The sequence below is a fragment of the Bufo gargarizans genome, chromosome 5, assembly GCF_014858855.1.
Source record: "Bufo gargarizans isolate SCDJY-AF-19 chromosome 5, ASM1485885v1, whole genome shotgun sequence".
In the NCBI taxonomy this organism is placed as follows: domain Eukaryota; kingdom Metazoa; phylum Chordata; class Amphibia; order Anura; family Bufonidae; genus Bufo; species Bufo gargarizans.
This window is the reverse complement of record NC_058084.1, coordinates 493,249,649-493,269,699: the sequence shown is the minus strand read 5'-3', so window position 1 is coordinate 493,269,699 and position 20,051 is coordinate 493,249,649. Positions and strand designations below refer to the sequence as shown.

The 20,051-nt window shown below is 40.8% G+C and overlaps 1 protein-coding gene across 1 annotated transcript in view; it reads right to left on the bottom strand.

Annotated features, from left to right (window-relative positions):
* The window catches only part of MALRD1 (MAM and LDL receptor class A domain containing 1), a 500,726-nt gene that overhangs the window by 142,100 nt on the left and 338,575 nt on the right, over positions 1-20,051 (bottom strand). The window contains exon 32 of the mRNA XM_044295614.1: positions 1,940-2,141. Coding sequence (XP_044151549.1) covers positions 1,940-2,141 — 202 coding nt within the window. The remainder of the gene's footprint in view (positions 1-1,939; positions 2,142-20,051) is intronic.

Here is a 20,051-nt window from a genome sequence, read left to right as displayed (position 1 = left end):
GTTTTTGGAGACCTCTTTTAGCATCTTGCGGTCTGCTCTTGGGGTGAACTTGCTGGGGCGACCAGTCCTGGGCATGTTGGCAGTTGTTTTGAAAGCCCTCCACTTGTAGACTATCTTCCGGACAGTGGAATGGCTGATTTCAAAATCTTTTGAGATCTTTTTAAATCCCTTCCCAGACTCATAGGCTGCTACAATCTTTTTTCTGAAGTCCTCTGACAGCTCTTTTGCTCTCACCATGGTGCTCACTCTCACTTCAACAGTCAGGAGCACACCAAACTAAATGTCTGAGGTTTAAATAGGGCAAGCCTCATTCAACATGCAGAGTAACGATCTACTAATTATGTGCACCTGGTGTGATATACCTGTGTGAGATCTGAGCCAATTTAAGAGGGAATACATGTGAGGGTGTCCTATCTTTTTCCTCAGTTAGAATAGGCATTTTTGTAGAATGACATTTACAGAAGATCTTGAAAAGACTTTTCTTCAGTTTTCTTTGTTTAGTTGGATTACTTTAATCTCTCTGTATTGTTGAAACAGAGATGAAATAACCTTTTATTAAAAATGTTACAAAAAACCACATGCTTTCAAAGGGTGTCCTAATTTTTTCACATGACTGTAGAGTATTAAATAACTATTTTATGTAAACCATTTTATGTGGATATTTTATGCAAGTGTCTTATCACCCATTCCCATCTAGCGAGTGCCCCTCCACATTTCATTTATTATTGCTTTCTTTGGGACGGGCGAGTCCAGTGAGGTGTGCACCCATTTTCATTGTGCCCAATTGGTGAGCCACCGAATTCACATTTTTCTGTCTGACTGATAATGAGCAGCGTCTGCGAAGGGGTGGAAACCTGTCAGCAACAATGAAAACAAGAGGGATCTGTCAGATAGACTCCTGAGTCTTCCGTCTATTTGAACTTCTAAGATCTCTCCCAGGGCCGGCGGTGACAATAATGTGCAACATGGGGTTAATGATGGTGTCACTTACTATTAATATGAGGTCCAAATTAATAACGCCATGTGCCTCACATTAATAGTAACCCTGTCAACTACCTCCTCACATAATGGACAACATGGGGTTAATGTGAGGTACATCATGGGGTTACCTAATGTGAGGTACGTAGAGGTCCAAATTGACAAAACCATGTGCCTCACATTAACAGTAAGTTACCCCATCATGTACCTCACATTAACCTCATTTTGTCCATTATGTGAAGAAAGCAATCGATACTTTGCCACCAAAAAAAAAATATATAATGCTCAGCAACATGAGGTTAATGTGTGGGTATTTTTTGTGCTTTTTTTGCATGGTATTGAGTATTGCAATATTTTTTCTCGGTTTTGAAATTGAATCAAAATTTTGGTATTGTGACAACTCTACTCCCTCCAAGAAAATGCTCCGCACTTATTGTTGGGTTGTATGGTGTTGTAGCTCAGATCAACTGAAGGGAATCCTTCTAAGCTTCAGTACCACACCTATGGACAGATCTGGTTCTGTTCTTGGAAGAAAACAGCTTTGCAAATCCCGTACAACCCTTTTTTCTAAAATGCCCACCTTACATAATTTGGATAACTGGGGAGAGCAGACATCTACCACCAGTAGAATAAATGTACCATTCAAGGTGCTTTCAAAAGAAAGAGAAGAGCAGAAAGTTATGGCTACCATGACGGATATTCTCCATAGGTGGTGTCTGCATGGTACTGGGGTGAGCTGATGCAGATGGTAGGAAGTTTCTTCTCATGCTCTTTTGTTTGACTTAAAACTTTTAGTGAACCTCCAGTACAAAAATGAACACAGTAAAAAAAAAAAAAAAAATACATAGTAATACACTGAGCACACTACTACGCCATTCGAGTCTACACACACTGCTGACTATAAAGGTCTCTAGTCTACCAGTAAACAATACAAACCTATTGAACATACCAAAACACTCACCTTCTACTTGGCAGTCCAATGTAAATGATATATCATCCAAAGCAATGTCAATATCTTGGTTGCCCCCTACTTGAGCTTCAAAGGCCACCCGAAATGGACTGTTGCTAGCCAGAATGACAGTGCCGTACATCCACCTTTGCTCCATGCTCTCGGCCGCTGACCACAGATGGATATTCAACCCGTATTCAGTGACTATATATACCTGTAAAGCAGCATATAAAATACAGAACATAAAGCATTCCTGTTATTAAATTATAGTAAAACTACCATTAATCACAATTTACGGGATTTAGGATGATCTCCAGCTACGTTGACCGCATTTGCTGATTGATGGGATAGACAGCGTCACCCAGACAGCAATTTATGCCGATGATAAAACCAATCAGTCTTGCTTTAAAGAACTCTGTGCATGATGCATGCAAACCTATCATAAAAAGTGAATGACTTTGAAAAGCTGCAAAAGGCAAATGTCTAAATAATCAATTTCGTCTCATATTCCACTGACACAATAAGATGATGTGAAACAGGAAATACATGCATAAACAGAATATTCAAATAGGCAAAAAAAATAAAAATACTGTTTAGTCTATGCAGATGAGAGAAACCAGAAAAGGTGACATTCAGGAATCTGTTTACTACTGGGAAGATCAGAATTTGAAGCTACTATATTCATTGGAGGAAATGAAAAAAAAAACAATCAGAATATTTACTGAGACCGGAAATTTAAAGGAGTTCTGCGCTTTGGACATACCCTTTTTGTTAGAAGTCATATGCTATTCATGGGGTGCCCTGATGGTTAGACCCCCAGTCATTTGCATTAATCTGGATCCTAGGATCCCATAGTCAAGCGTGTCATTTTCTTGCAGTGCCACAGCTGGGAGAAATTAGGTATTACACACTGCCAACTGAAATCAATTGCACGGTTTAGACATGTTAGGTTCCCTAGAAAGAGAGATGCTCCTTGTAGCTACTCTCCTCTTCTGGGTCCTGAGCAGAGGATAATCTTCTATTAATTAAAAGTTCCCAAACAGGGTGTTTAAAAAGGTTTAAAAAAAAAAAAAGAAGAGAATCCCCTTAAAGGACACCTGTCAGCAGATTTGTACCTATGACACTGACTGACCTGTTACATGTGCGCTTGTCAGCTGAAGACATCTGTGTTGGTCCCATATTCATATGTGGCGGCATTGAGGTTTAAATATATGCAAATGAGCCTCTAGGAGCAAAGGGGACGTTACCATTACACCTAGAGGCTCTGCTCTCTCTGCAACTGCTGCACTTTCTTGGTTTACAGGGCCAGCAGGACTCAGTCAAAGTGGAGAGGGAGTGGTGGTTGCAGAGAGAGCACAACCTCTAGGAGTAACGGCAACACCCCCATTGTCCCTAGAGGTTCATTTGCATATATTTACATATAAACATACATATGAAAAAAGCACCAACACAGATGCACATGCACCAGGTCAGCCAGTGTCATAGGGACATATCTGCTGACAGATGCCCTTCAAATCCAGTTAAATGTCTAGTACAGATGATATGTATTGCAAAAGGAAAAAGATTGTTGGTGCACTGGTGTGGTGCACCAATTGATACCTTCTGGCGCAATAACACGACCTCAGTAGATAGATAAAGGGGTCTTTTATTGATGATAGACAACGCGTTTCGGAGTTAGTACACTCCTTTTTCAAGTCTGTAGGGTCCGTACTGGGGCTTGAAGCTTCAAGGCCGCGCTTCAAGCCCCAGTACGGACCCTACAGACTTGAAAAAGGAGTGTACTAACTCCGAAACGCGTTGTCTATCATCAATAAAAGACCCCTTTATCTATCTACTGAGGTCGTGTTATTGCGCCAGAAGGTATCAATTGGTGCACCACACCAGTGCACCAACAATCTTTTTCCTTTTGCAATACATATCATTCCTCCGGAGCTTTGGCTACTCCACCTACGAGGACTGAGAAGATACCGGCTGCACCGACCCCCTGTCCTCACGAGTGTTGTGCCTACGTATGCACAACACCAGAAGGTGAGCATAACTTTCGATGTTTTGATTCATATATCTATAACTGAACTTATTACCCTATGAGCGCCTTCCTATCTTTTTTCGCCACTATCGCTAGTACAGATGAGGGAATCCCTTGAAAATTTGCAAGTTCGGCAATTCGTTGATCAGCAATTAATTTTTATTTTTGAACTGATTTTGCCCCATGTAGAGGGGTTATTTTACCATAACTTACCCCTTTCAGTTCTTTATAATATGGATGTGCCTAGAGCTCAACGAAAAAGGCGCACAATAGGATAGTACGTTCAGGATTATATTTATGGTATAAACGGTGTGCTAATGGAGGCTCACCTTGTGGGGTTGTGCTACTATAGGCACAACCCTATTGTAGGCTTCTTAAACAAAATCTTGTCAACTGGGCTGCTGCTGCAGGTAGTGGTTCCTTTGGGAAGAGATGTCCAGTCCCTCTAAAAAAAGTGCTTTGAGACAAAGTTACAAATTCCTGCTTCGGTGCTTCAAAGCCCATTATAGACAGTCTTGAGTGAAAAATCTTCTTTATTTCATTAAAATGCGCACAGAATAAGAACAATGCGTTTTGGGGAAGCTATAGTCCCCTTCATCAAGTTGGCATTTATAATCACACATATGATACAAATAGGGGTGTATATACACAGTTAAAAACCGCCAGAAAACCGCATCTGTGGGTGGTCACTGTCTCATGGAACCACCCCCAGGTGGTGTCTCATTAGCATGAGCATACATGAAACATAACAAATATATGTAAACATATTTATGTATTGATTTAACCACTTAAGGACCACAGGTTTATACCCCCCTAGTGTCCAGGCCCTTTTTTTACAAATCGGCACTTCACAACTTTAACGGTTTATTGCTCGGTCATGCAACTTGGCACGCAAATGAATTTTACATCCTTTTCTTCTCACAAATACAGCTTTCTTTTGGTGGTATTTGATTGCTGCTGAGATTTTTAGTTTTTCTGATATTAATCAAAATAGACCGCAATTTTCTCAAAAAAAGTGTATTTTTAACTTTTTCTGGTAAAATTGTTCAAATATAATTACATTTCTATACAAGTTTGTGTCCAAATTTATTGTGCTACATGTCTTTGATTAAAAAAAATAATCCAATAAGTGTATATTTATTGGTTTGCGCAAAAGTTATAGCGTTGAAGCAGCTCTGACTTTATGAGCACCTGTCATGTTTGAGGTGCTAGAATGCCAGGATAGTATAAATACCCCCCCAAATGACCCCATTTTAGAAAGAAGACACCCCAAAGTATTCACAGAGGGGCATGGTGAGTTCATGTATGATTTAATTTTTTTTCACAAGTTAGCGGAAAATTACACTTTCTGAGAAAAAAAAATAATAATAAAGTTTCCATTTCTGCTAACTTCTGGCAAAAAAATAAAATAAAAAAAATCTCCCACGGACTCACTATGCCCCTCAGTGAATACCTTGGGGTGTCTACTTTCCGAAATGGGGTCATTTGTGGGGTGTGTTTACTGTTCTGGCATTTTGGGCGGGGCTAAATTGTGAGCAACCCTGTAAAGCCTAAAGGTACTCGTTGGACTTTCGGCCCCTTTACGCACCTAGGCTGCAAAAAAGTGTCACACATGTGGTATTGCCGTACTCAGAAAAAGTAGGGCAATGTGTTTTGGGGTGTATTTTTACATATACTCATGCTGGGTGAGAGAAATATCTCTGTAAATTGACAACTTTGTATAAAAAATAATGGAAAAAGTTGTCATTTACAGAGATATTTCTCACACACAGGATGGGTATGTGTGAAAAGTCACCCCAAAACACACTGCCCTACTTCTCCTGAGTACGGCGATACCACATGTGTGACACTTTTTTGCAGCCTAGGTGCGCAAAGGGGCCCAAATTCCAATGAGTACTTTCAGGATTTCACAGGGCATTTTTACGCATTTGGATTCCAAATTACTTCTCACGCTTTAGGTCCCCTAAAATGCTAGGGCAGTATAAATACCCCACAAGTGACCCCATTTTGGAAATAAGACACCCCAAGGTATTCCGTGAGGGGCATGGCGAGTTCATAGAAGATTTTTTTTTTTTGGCACAAGTTAGCGGAAATAGATTTTTTTCTTTTTTTTTTTCTTACAAAGTCTCATATTCCACTAACTTGTGACCAAAAATAAAATTTTACATGAACTCGCCATGCCCCTCACAGAATACCTTGGGGTTTATTCTTTCCAAAATGGGGTCACTTGTGGGGTATTTATACTGCCCTGGCATTTTAGGGGCCCTAAAGCGTGAGAAGTAGTTTGGAATTCAAATGCGTAAAAATGCCCTGTGAAATCCTAAAGGTACTCATTAAAATTTGGACCCCTTTGTGCACCTAGGCTGCTTTTTTTTTGGCACAAGTTAGCAGAAATTTATTTTTATTTTTATTTTTTTCTCACAAAGTCTCCCTTTCCACTAACTTGTGACAAAAAGTTCAATCTTTCATGGACTCAATATGCACCTCAGCGAATACCTTGGGGTGTCTTATTTCCAAAATGGGGTCATTTGTGGGGTGTTTGTACTGCCCTGGCATTTGAGGATCTCCGCAATCATTACATGTATGGCCAGCATTAGGAGTTTCTGCTATTCTCCTTATATTGAGCATACGGGTAATGAGATTTTTTATTTTTCCGTTCAGCCTCTGGGCTGAAAGAAAAAATGAACGGCACAGATTTCTTCATTCGTATCGATCAATGTGGATGAAAAAATCTCAGCCAAAAAATGTGCAAAAAAAAAAAAAAAGAGGGGAAAGGACATAGGAGTGCTTGCGAAGTAAAGCTGCGATCGCTAATAAAGATCCAAAAAGCTCAAAAGTGATCTTTATAGCGCCGCAGCGATTTTACTGTGTTTTTGCAGTGATCAGAACAAAAAATTTCTGTCACTGCGGTGGGGCAGACTGAACGCAAGTGTGCGCACAAGATCAGGCCTGATCAGGCGAACACTGTGTTTTTTGTAGAGCCTAAGGTGACCCTAATGTACTGATATAGATCTGATTGCGATCAGTCTTGATCACTTACAGATACGATATAGTACTAGTGCTGATTAGCGACAGCGATGACGCTAATCAGCGACTAATCAGTAACTACCTAACAAGTAGCTGATTGGCGGTGATAAGGGACCCTTAGGCCCCATTCACACATCCGCAATTCTGTTCCGCATTTTCATTAGCATATGAAAAAGATTGGGGCAAAACACAGTCATGTGATCACAAGGTTACCTATAACGTAACTTGTATCCTAGTAGCTAGGGATGCCAGAAAGTAGTCTGGCCAATCACATGCGGTCACGTGACAAAAAGATGTCATGTGACCCACGCCGCAATGTAGGGAGAGCCCTGCGAAGCGCAAGTGTCACGGTGGGGAGTGGGGTAAACCCCCCACCATACAATGCGGAGGGTAAATGGGAAGACAACTAGGCCTGGATACCGGGATAAGGTAGCAGGGCACCTCCTAATGCTTCCCTAACCCTCGCCCTGACTCCTACCTGTATGAGTGGACCTGGATGACAGGGCGGCTCACACCCAGGAACCTAGGACCCTAAGTTGCCCTGATAATCTGTCATAATAGGGAAAGGGCTGAGATGACCTGATGAACAGGAGGCTCACCTGGCCTAGAATCAGGGAAAAGTAGCCGTAAACAGCTATTGGATTGGCAGGTAAGCACACAGAACCACACACTTACCTGCCGCAGCCACCACAACTGGAACCCGTGCATAAGTACTGGTGCTCACACACCATACAGGACACCATACCCACAACCACACACAGGTATCCAGCACACCAGTTACTGCCTAGACCCCCATGCAAACAGGATGCATGGTGGCCCCAGGCAGAGCTGCATACAGACTTGTAGTTCCCCCTCCGGGAACCCTGGAACCCTCTTCCGAAGGCACAGACAGGGGAAATGTCTAGCAACCATGCTGGACAACAACACCAAACATACCAGACATGGACCACCAAACTATACATAACAATACACCCATAACATAAACCACACCAAACAAGACAACAGATGAGGAAGGGTAAAGGACATGAATATGAAAATTGTAGATTCACACTGAAGGCATCAAAACTATGAATTAACACATGTGGAATTATATACATAACAAAAAAGTGTGAAACAACTGAAAATATGTCATATTCTAGGTTCTTCAAAGTAGCCACTTTTTGCTTTGATTACTGCTTTGCACACTCTTGGCATTCTCTTGATGAGCTTCAAGAGGTAGTCACCTGAAATGGTCTTCCAACAGTCTTGAAGGAGTTCCCAGAGATGCTTAGCACTTGTTGGCCCTTTTGCCTTCACTCTGCGGTCCAGCTCACCCCAAACCATCTCGATTGGGTTCAGGTCCGGTGACTGTGGAGGCCAGGTCATCTGGCGCAGCACTCCATTACTCTCCTTCATGGTCAAATAGCCCTTACACAGCCTGGAGGTGTGTTTGGGGTCATTGTCCTGTTGAAAAATAAATGATGGTCCAACTAAATGCAAACTGGATGGAATAGCATGTCGCTGCAAGATGCTGTGGTAGCCATGCTGCTTCAGTATGCCTTCAATTTTGAATAAATCCCCAACAGTGTCACCAGCAAAGCACCCCCACACCATCACACCTCCTCCTCCATGCTTCACGGTGGGAACCAGGCATGTAGAGTCCATCCGTTCACCTTTTCTGCGTCGCACAAAGACACGGTGGTTGGAACCAAAGATCTCAAGTTTGGACTCATCAGACCAAAGCACAGATTTCCACTGGTCTAATGTCCATTCCTTGTGTTCTTTAGCCCAAACAAGTCTCTTCTGCTTGTTGCCTGTCCTTAGCAGTGGTTTCCTAGCAGATATTCTACCATGAAGGCCTGATTCACACAGTCTCCTCTTAACAGTTGTTCTAGAGATGTGTCTGCTGCTAGAACTCTGTGTGGCATTGACCTGGTCTCTAATCTGAGCTGCTGTTAACCTGCGATTTCTGAGGCTGGTGACTCGGATGAAATTATCCTCCGCAGCAGAGGTGACTCTTGGTCTTCCTTTCCTGGGGCGGTCCGCATGTGAGCCAGTTTCTTTATAGCGCTGATGGTTTTTGTGACTGCACTTGGGGACACTTTCAAAGTTTTCCCAATTTTTCGGACTGACTGACCTTCATTTCTTAAAGTAATGATGGCCACTTGTTTTTCTTTACTTAGCTGCTTTTTTCTTGCTATAATACAAATTCTAACAGTCTATTCAGTAGGACTATCAGCTGTGTATCCACCTGACTTCTCCACAACGCAACTGATGGTCCCAACCCCATTTATAAGGCAAGAAATCCCACTTATTAAACCTGACAGGACACACCTGTGAAGTGAAAACCATTTTAGATGACTACCTCTTGAAGCTCATCAAGAGAATGCCAAGAGTATGCAAAGCAGTAATCAAAGCAAAAGGTGGCTACTTTGAAGAACCTAGAATATGACATATTTTCAGTTGTTTCACACTTTTTTGTTATGTATATTCCACATGTGTTAATTCAGAGTTTTGATGCCTTTAGTGTGAATCTACAATTTTCATAGTCATGAAAATAAAGAAAACTCTATGAATGAGAAGGTGTGTCCAAACTTTTGGTCTGTACTGTATATATAATAAATGAAGGTAAATATACATGGTTCATAATACGATCATAATACAACCACCCACGCAGTTTTCTGTGCACCCCAACTAGTCCTCCGAATCGACTCTCACGTCTCCAGTATATTCTGTAACGCGGGATTTGAAGCAGATTCACTTATCACCATTCATAGTTACACCTCTCCTACCCCACGACCTAAACAAGATCCACTGAGAATCAACAATGGAACACTCACATGGGCCACCAACTTACCAATCACCAACTAATACTACCAACAATTTTAGTTTAGCCATCCCAGCGGACCACCATAATACAGAACCTTCCACCTCGGTATCTTTTTTAGCATTACCTACCCTCCTTACTCCCACCATGTCCTATCCCATTCTCAAAAGCCCCAAAACCAACACCATTACCAATTTTTTCACCCATTGGGCCGGAGACCGGTAAAAAGAAAAAATGCAGAATAGATCACAGGGAAGGTATCAGCAAAAAGAAAACAAGAAGCAATAGCACAATAAGATCTAATCAAGCCCAGGGTATCTTCAATCTATCCAGCCATGTACTCACTAAAAGCGAAAGTTTGCTACTAACTAAAGGCCTTTCATGTTGCCCAGCTTCTAAAATAAATGAATTTGATTTGTTCCTAGATTTAAATAATTTCATTCAAAAACTTACCATCAAGAGACACATTGAAATATTTTAAAAGATGTCAAGAGAAACTAAAACACCAATTCCCACGGCAACTCCAGACCGGGATCCCCCTGTATCTATACATTTAGGGCTAAAACCACCATCTAATTTTTATCAAATCCATCATGAAGGAAATTTCATAGATACATTCTACTCAGTAGTATCGGAGGATTTTTGACAAATCAATCAGGGATCCACCAGCAAACACAACCTCAAACCCTCTGAGAAAACCACTCTAAAAAAACTACAATCAAGTAAAAACATCATCATTTGTAATGCAGACAAAGGGGGGGGCTATATAGTCATACAGAACAGAGAGGATTACGTCCAGAAAGCCATAATGATCCTTTCTGACAAAGAATACTATATACCACTTAGAAACGACCCCTCAATACAAGACAGAGAAGAATTTTTGAAACTGATTAAGACAGCTAATCATTTGCTGGATAAAAAAAGAAAAAGAGTACATTCTGGTAAAGGATTCCACGGTATCTACTTTTTACCATCTCCCCAAGATCCATAAGGATCTAAAAAATCCCCCAGGTCGACCCATTGTCTCTGGAGTCTCCTCCCTCACCCGCAATCTATCTCATTATATACTGTAGATGTATTTTTACAGAAATACATTATCAATCTTAAATCATATTTAAAGGACTCCACGGCCCTAATCAAACAGCTAAAAGGTATTGCGTGAAACAAACGATACCAATGGCTCACACTGGCTGTTTCATCATTATATTCCAATATCTCGCACAAATTAGGAGTAGAATGTACATCTAAATTTCTCGCTGAAAATTCCACAATACCTGGAGAGCAGACAGATTTCCTCATAAGAGGGATCGAGTTTATCCTCACTCACAATGTGTTTCAGTTTCAAGACCAAATTTACAAATACAATAGGGGCACCGCTACGGGAACTCGATTTGCCCCAAGCTTTGCTAACTTATCTATGTTTTTTTTTTAAGATCTATTCATATACAAATCACAATACTGGGAAGAAAACATTGCATATTTCAAATGCTACATTGACGATCTGATTTTTATCTAGAGAGGAGATCAAACAAGCATTAAAAGTTTCATCTCCCATCGCAACACAAATGATTGGGGGATATCCTTTACAGAGACATACAACCCCGAAAGAATAGAGTTTCTAGACCTTGAGATAGTCTCCAAAGATAAAGAAATACTAACAAAAACATTTTTCAAAAAGGTCGATAGCAATAGCTATCTAAACTGTACCAGTACACATTTTAAAAAATGAAAGCAAAATATACTGTTCAGTCAATTTAAAAGAATAAGAAGAAATTGCACTCTGGAAGAAGACTATAAACATCAAAGTACAATACTATCGACCAGATTTCATGAAAAAAATTACCCAAAAAGTATCATCACTGCTGCACATGAGAAGGCAGCTAGATTAACACAGCTTGAATGCCTCGAACCCAAACAAGAACAAGTCAGCAAAACTGAGAGCTATCACTGCAATTGCATCATTACTTACAAAAAAAAAACATAATACGGTCAAATCCATTTTAGCCAAACACTGGCATATTCTAAATAATCCCAAGGGCACCACAATTAACATATAGAAATGCTCGCACTCTAAAAAATATATTGGCTCCAAGTAAACTCAGGGATACAGAAAATAGAAGGAACGACACTAACAACAAAACAGCAGTATGAGATGTAGGCAATCAAGATGTCTATGTTGCCCAATGATTCACCAAACAGTGTCTTATGTGAACAAAAATGATGTAATCTCCTATCCTATTTTTGCAAAACTCTACTGCAATTCCACCCACATAATCTATGTACTTAAATGCCCTTGCAATCTAATATATGTTGGACGTACCATACAAACACAGAAACAGATAAAATAAACACAGATCCAACATAAAGAAAAAAATAACCGAAACATAGCATCTCGAGGCATGCCACAGATTACCACGGAGGGAGCCCAGTGGGATTTAAGATTACTCCAATAGAGAAAATACCGATGCACCAAAGGGATGATATCCAGCACATCAGAAGACATTAAAAGTACTGGATTTTGAAAGTTAGCAGTCTAAATCCTTAGGGCCTGAATGAGGCATTCAAAATCAATTTATAGTGCCCCTGAGTCCTCGGACTGTTCTAAATTAGGCCTTTATAATTAACCCACCAGTCCTCTAATCCGAATATATCCATCTTCGCTGTAACGGTACTTTTCCACTCCAAAATGAACCCCCCCTCACCCCCTTTTCCATTACCCTCTAATAACACTAGCTAGGAGATTACTAAAATAATTTACGTACACATACTCCTACACGATCAAATTGATTGTATTATGAACCATGTATATTTCCCTTCATTTATTATATATATATATATATATATATATATATATATACACACACATTATTTTTTTCATCCTTTCTCCATTTTTTTATTTTTTCATAATTTTTTGTTCTCCATCATTTTCTGAGTTGTGTTTAGTATTATTCTATTTATTATTATTATCATATCATATTCATATCATTACATATTACTATTATCACTTCCCATCAGTGTTACCCATTATTATTACCCTTTATTATAGATTATTACATATGTTTATCGCTATTTCCCATTTTTACTATATGTTTTATATATTATTATTATCAACTTTTATTATAGATTATTATATGTTTAATCTTCAGTTCCCATCTCTATTATATGTGTATACATAAAAAAAAAGATAAAAAACGTAAAGTCCCCATGCATGCGCAATATGTATCTATGAACGCAAGACGCGATAATATGACGAAAATACACGATTTTAATGTGGATTTGTTTGCTGGATAGTCATACAAAATGCTTAGCGGCGATTGGCTGCAAACATCTAATGACCCACCCATAGTGGTTAAAAGAGCGCAGTTAGAAAGCATTCTTGTTGATAGTAGCTCCATTTCCCTGAAGAAGCCACATCTCAGTGGTGAAACATGTTGGGGGAGATCTCGTCCTAGTTTTTAGATCAGGTGCAGGCAGGACCAAGTGTCACGGCAAAGAGTGACTGCAGACTCTTTGTGCCCTGACCACAAGTGGCAAAGAGTCGCGCCAAAGAAATAGAGCAGTAGGAAGCGATTGATACAATGCGACAGAATAGGTGATCCTCTAGCACGGATCCATCTAGGTGAACAATGTATACCGTGAAATGATAAGTAAAAGGAAGGATGGACGAATGTTAGGAGGCAGAATATATAGGTGAAGTAACCCCTATTTCTGCCACTAGAGTCCTGCCGCACTTTGGAATTTTAAACATTCATTGTTCTCCCGTTTTCTTTATTATTCCTAATAAATAAAATAAATGTTACGTTTTCAATTGACCTGAAACGGGAGTCTACTAGTCTAGGAAACTAGCCTATTTGAAATATATTTGTATACATTACTATTACCTATCTTCATTTCCATTAATACATTTTTTTCCTCATGGCCAATATTTTTAAGCATTTTTTTGGGGCTTTTTTATGGTTTTAATAATGATTTTATTGTAAGATCAGTTCACGAGTCAGGTAATCAAATCTCAGGTTACATCTCGCTTCCTCCAGTGTCATGGTGTCCTGGCAACGGATCACGTGACCGCATGAGCGCCATCACATTACCGATCCACACAGCTACCGGACTCCACTACCGTCTCATTGTCTAAAGCTCTCCCTACATACCGGCACAGGTCACGTGACATCTTTTTGGTACATGACCGCATGCGATTGGCTAGACTACTTCCTGGCATCCCTAGCTGCTAGGATACAAGTCACGTGATCAGTAACCTTACGATCATGTGACTGTGTTTTTCTATTTCATATGCTAATGAAGTATAAACCGATCATACCATCTGTAGAAGCAAATCAAAAACAATAAAAACACAATAGCTATGGTTATAATAGTTTTAATGTTACAGTATATTAAATCAATACATAAATATGTTTATATACTGTATATTTGTTATGTTTCATGTATGTTCATGCCAATGAGATACCACCTGGGGGTGTTTCCATGAGACAGTAACCACCCACAGATGCGTTTTTTTGGCGTTTTTTTTTACTGTGTATATATACCCCTATTTGTATCATATGTATGATTATCAATGCCAACCTGATGAAGGGGACTATAGCTTCCCTGAAACGCGTTGTTCTTATTCTGTTCGCATTTTAATGAAATAAAGAAGATTTTACACTCAAGACTGTCTATAATGGGCTTTGAAGTGCCGAAGCAGGAATTTGTATCTTTGTCTCATATTACCCTTTTCAGTGGCACACTATTATACTTAACATTATTGTTGGTAAATTTGAGGCATTTAAGCCCCACCCCTGGGATACTCCAAACCTGCCGAAGGGCACCAACCTCTGAATGGGGCTTATATAAGCTCCACTCATTTCTGGCCTGGAAAAGCCAGAATTTTCTGGGGTTGCGTCTGGAAATTAGAAACAGCCCTTGCAAATTCAGCACTGTTGGCAACTAGGCACTAGCCCAGTGATCAGCTAATTTCTGCAGGTCAGGCTTCAGAAGCCTCAGGCCATCGGCAGTTATTGCCAGTGGAAGATGTTGATGTCTTTTCCCAAAAAACAAGGAAAACTTGAGAACTGAGACTTCTAGCAACTTGCACTTGGCCAAAGTAACTTATACAGTACTTAAAAACTAAAACTAACACCTACTTGACAACTTTTTAAAGTTGGTATGTGGGAGAGCCTAGAGGGTAGTGTACAAAGTGCGTCCCCCTAAATTCGTTTTGGGTGTGGACATGACCCTTTACAAGTATACACCCCTTTCCCAATAAGCCAGCCCCTTTCATGATACATCATGTCCCTTTCTGAGACCTTTCACACACCCCTCAGAGCACATAAGGGTTCTGGGCTGAATCTGATAATGCAGCACCCTGGCACCACATGCAGTTACGGCTCACGGAGTGCTACTTTCTTGAAGAAAACAGCCCTCCATGCGCTGCGCTCTTATGGAAATCCAAGAAGTCTGCTCTTGGATCGTCAGGGGCAGTTAACAAGTGTGCGAGACTATCTGCGTTTCCCATAGCAACCAATTAGAGTAAAGCTTTCATTTCCCAGAGCAGTCTAAGACATGAAAGCTGAGCTATGATTGGTTACTATGGGCAACAAAGACAGGGCCCACAAAGGCCCACTGTGTAAAGCCTACTGTAGGCCCGAGGCCAGCAGTGCATGACACAGAGGATTTTTCTTTACTGTTTTATGATCCTATGTGCCATGTACCACCCCTCACATTAGTCTTAACACGTTGTATAAGTGGTAATAAAGCTCTTTGTGTGAAGCCATAATAGGGTAAGAAGTGAATGCGGCATCTCCATCTTTTCAGGTTTTCCATGAGATGCTGTACATATGGAGCTTATTTCCTAATGAGGTATTTCTTCTAGAGGAGTATAGTTCTGTATACATGGCATCCGGCAGAGCGTTGTATGGTGGCACAGAGAATCCCATATCCAATATGCATGAGGCCTAAATGTTAGAGAACTTAAAGGGGCTGTACCACAAAACATTCTTCAATTTTCAAACCAGCACCTGGATCTGAATACTTTTGTATTTGTATGTAGAAACATAAAACATAGAAACATTGAATGTGTCGGCAGATAAGAACCATTTTGCCCATCTAGTCTGCCCAATATATCTGAATACTATGAATAGCCCCTGGCCCTATCTTATATGAAGGATGGCCTTATGCCTATCCCATGCATGCTTAAACTCCTCCACTGTATTTGCAGTGTAATTAAACATTTGTTATAGCCAGTCAGCTATTCAATAAAATGTACCTGTATAGCGCCACCTGCTGTTTGTTCTTTTCCTTTTTTCTTGTCCACATCACTGAGGTGGTCGCACACGCTCAATTTAAGGCTACTTTCACATCTGCGTTTTTGCTGGATCCGGCAGGGGATCAGCAAAAACACATCCATTCAATAATACTACCGTCTGCATCCATGCAGAACGGATCCAGTTGTATTATCTCCAAAATGAACAAGACGGATCCGGCACTAAAATCATTGTAAATCCGTTTGGCGCCGGATCCGTTTTTTTTTCGTGTCTAAAAAAATGTATCCGGCGTGAAACATAATGTTAGTCATTGGTGCCGGTTCTGTATTTTTCAGACAGATCCAGCAAAAACGCAGATGTGTTGCTCAGCATCCCATGCCGTACACAAAAACGCTGATTGCTGCAAAACGCTTCAGTTTTCTCCCCATTCATTTTCAGTGGGTACAAAACGGAACAAATTTTTCGTTGCTGCTTTACCATGCCACAACGAAACGGAACAGAGTGCATTCTGATGCACTCCATTCAAATTCATTCAATTTTGTCCCCATTGAAAATGAATAGTGAGAAAACGGAAGCGTACAGCAAAACGCAGATGTGAAAGTAGCCTAAATCTTCAACTGTCACCAGCCATACCTTCTGTTAGATCCTGTGGCATTTACAGGGAAAGAGCTGCGACAGACAGGATACACCGCCTGAGCTGTGATCAGGAGAGAGCTGCAGCAGAAAGGACATGCCCCTGAGAAAGGACACCCTGAGCTGCCAGCCTGAAATAAATTTAGCAGAACAATTGGAGCAGTGAATGGGGAGATCTCTGGCTCCATGTGAGGTACAGCGCTGGTTCTAGGTTTGCTAGAAAGAAGTTGTCATGTTCTATATGATGTCTAATTTTTAGGGATGAGCGAACTCGAACTGTATAGTTCGGGTTCGTACCGAATTTTGGGGTGTCCGTGACACGGACCCGAACCCGGACATTTTCGTAAAAGTCCGGGTTCGGGTTCGGTGTTCGTCGCTTTCTTCGCGCTTTTGTGACGCTTTCTTGGCGCTTTTTGAAAGGCTGCAAAGCAGCCAATCAACAAGCGTCATACTACTTGCCCCAAGAGGCCATCACAGCCATGCCTACTATTGGCATGGCTGTGATTGGCCAGAGCACCATGTGACCCAGCCTCTATTTAAGCTGGAGTCACATAGCGCCGCCCGTCACTCTGCTCTGATTAGCGTAGGGAGAGGTTGCGGCTGCGACAGTAGGGCGAGATTAGGCAGATTAACTCCTCCAAAGGACTTGATTAACTGATCGATCTGCAGCTGTGGATCATTGAGCTGCTGATCCTCAATTGCTCACTGTTTTTAGGCTGCCCAGACCGTTTGTCAGTCACATTTTTCTGGGGTGATCGGCGGCCATTTTGTGTCTTGTGGTGCGCCAGCACAAGCTGCGACCAAGTGCATTTAACCCTCAATGGTGTGGTTGTTTTTTGGCTAAAGCCTACATCAGGGTGAAGCTGTCACACCAAGTGCATTTAACCAGCAATAGTCTGTTCATTTTTTTGCCATATACAAAATCAGGGGCAAGCTGCGCCTGTCACCAAGTGCATTTAACCCTCAATGGTGTGGTTGTTTTTTGGCTAAAGCCTACATCAGGGTGAAGCTGTCACACCAAGTGCATTTAACCAGCAATAGTCTGTTCATTTTTTGGCCATATACTAAATCAGGGGCAAGCTGCGCCTGTCACCAAGTGCATTTAACCCTCAATGGTGTGGTTGTTTTTTGGCTAAAGCCTACATCAGGGTGAAGCTGTCACACCAAGTGCATTTAACCAGCAATAGTCTGTTTATTTTTTGGCCATATCCCAGTCTAATTCTGTCACTAAATCCATACCGGTCACCCAGCGCCTAAATACTAGGCCTCAAATTTATATCCCGCTAAATCTGTCCTTAGTGCTGTAGCTGGGCGAGTTATTTAGTGTCCGTTCAAGCACATTTCTTGTTCTGGGTTGAAATACAATTCCCAATTTAGCAATTTCATAATTTAGTGGTTTCTGCTATATCAGAGCTATTTGAAATCTATCCCTAAAAGGGTATATAATATTCAAGGTGCACATTGGGTCATTCAGAATAACTTCACACACCCGCTACTGTGTATTTCCAAGTCTAATTCTGGCACTAAACCCATACCTGTCACCCAGCGCCTAAATACTAGGCCTCAAATTTATATCCCGCTAAATCTGTCCTTAGTGCTGTAGCTGGGCGAGTTATTTAGTGTCCGTTCAAGCACATTTCTTGTTCTGGGTTGAAATACAATTCCCAATTTAGCAATTTCATAATTTAGTGGTTTCTGCTATATCAGAGCTATTTGAAATCTATCCCTAAAAGGGTATATAATATTCAAGGTGCACATTGGGTCATTCAGAATAACTTCACACACACCCGCTACTGTGTATTTCCAAGTCTAATTCTGGCACTAAACCCATACCTGTCACCCAGCGCCTAAATACTAGGCCTCAAATTTATATCCCGCTAAATCTGTCCCTAGTGCTGTAGCTGGGCGAGTTATTTAGTGTCCGTTCAAGCACATTTCTTGTTCTGGGTTGAAATACAATTCCCAATTTAGCAATTTCATAATTTAGTGGTTTCTGCTATATCAGAGCTATTTGAAATCTATCCCTAAAAGGGTATATAATATTCAAGGTGCACATTGGGTCATTCAGAATAACTTCACACACACCCGCTACTGTGTATTTCCAAGTCTAATTCTGGCACTAAACCCATACCTGTCACCCAGCGCCTAAATACTAGGCCTCAAATTTATATCCCGCTAAATCTGTCCCTAGTGCTGTAGCTGGGCGAGTTATTTAGTGTCCGTTCAAGCACATTTCTTGTTCTGGGTTGAAATACAATTCCCAATTTAGCAATTTCATAATTTAGTGGTTTCTGCTATATCAGAGCTATTTGAAATCTATCCCTAAAAGGGTATATAATATTCAAGGTGCACATTGGGTCATTCAGAATAACTTCACACACACCCGCTACTGTGTATTTCCAAGTCTAATTCTGGCACTAAACCCATACCTGTCACCCAGCGCCTAAATACTAGGCCTCAAATTTATATCCCGCTAAATCTGTCCCTAGTGCTGTAGCTGGGCGAGTTATTTAGTGTCCGTTCAAGCACATTTCTTGTTCTGGGTTGAAATACAATTCCCAATTTAGCAATTTCATAATTTAGTGGTTTCTGCTATATCAGAGCTATTTGAAATCTATCCCTAAAAGGGTATATAATATTCAAGGTGCACATTGGGTCATTCAGAATAACTTCACACACACCCGCTACTGTGTATTTCCAAGTCTAATTCTGGCACTAAACCCATACCTGTCACCCAGCGCCTAAATACTAGGCCTCAAATTTATATCCCGCTAAATCTGTCCTTAGTGCTGTAGCTGGGCGAGTTATTTAGTGTCCGTTCAAGCACATTTCTTGTTCTGGGTTGAAATACAATTCCCAATTTAGCAATTTCATAATTTAGTGGTTTCTGCTATATCAGAGCTATTTGAAATCTATCCCTAAAAGGGTATATAATATTCAAGGTGCACATTGGGTCATTCAGAATAACTTCACACACACCCGCTACTGTGTATTTCCAAGTCTAATTCTGGCACTAAACCCATACCTGTCACCCAGCGCCTAAATACTAGGCCTCAAATTTATATCCCGCTAAATCTGTCCTTAGTGCTGTAGCTGGGCGAGTTATTTAGTGTCCGTTCAAGCACATTTCTTGTTCTGGGTTGAAATACAATTCCCAATTTAGCAATTTCATAATTTAGTGGTTTCTGCTATATCAGAGCTATTTGAAATCTATCCCTAAAAGGGTATATAATATTCAAGGTGCACATTGGGTCATTCAGAATAACTTCACACACACCCGCTACTGTGTATTTCCAAGTCTAATTCTGGCACTAAACCCATACCTGTCACCCAGCGCCTAAATACTAGGCCTCAAATTTATATCCCGCTAAATCT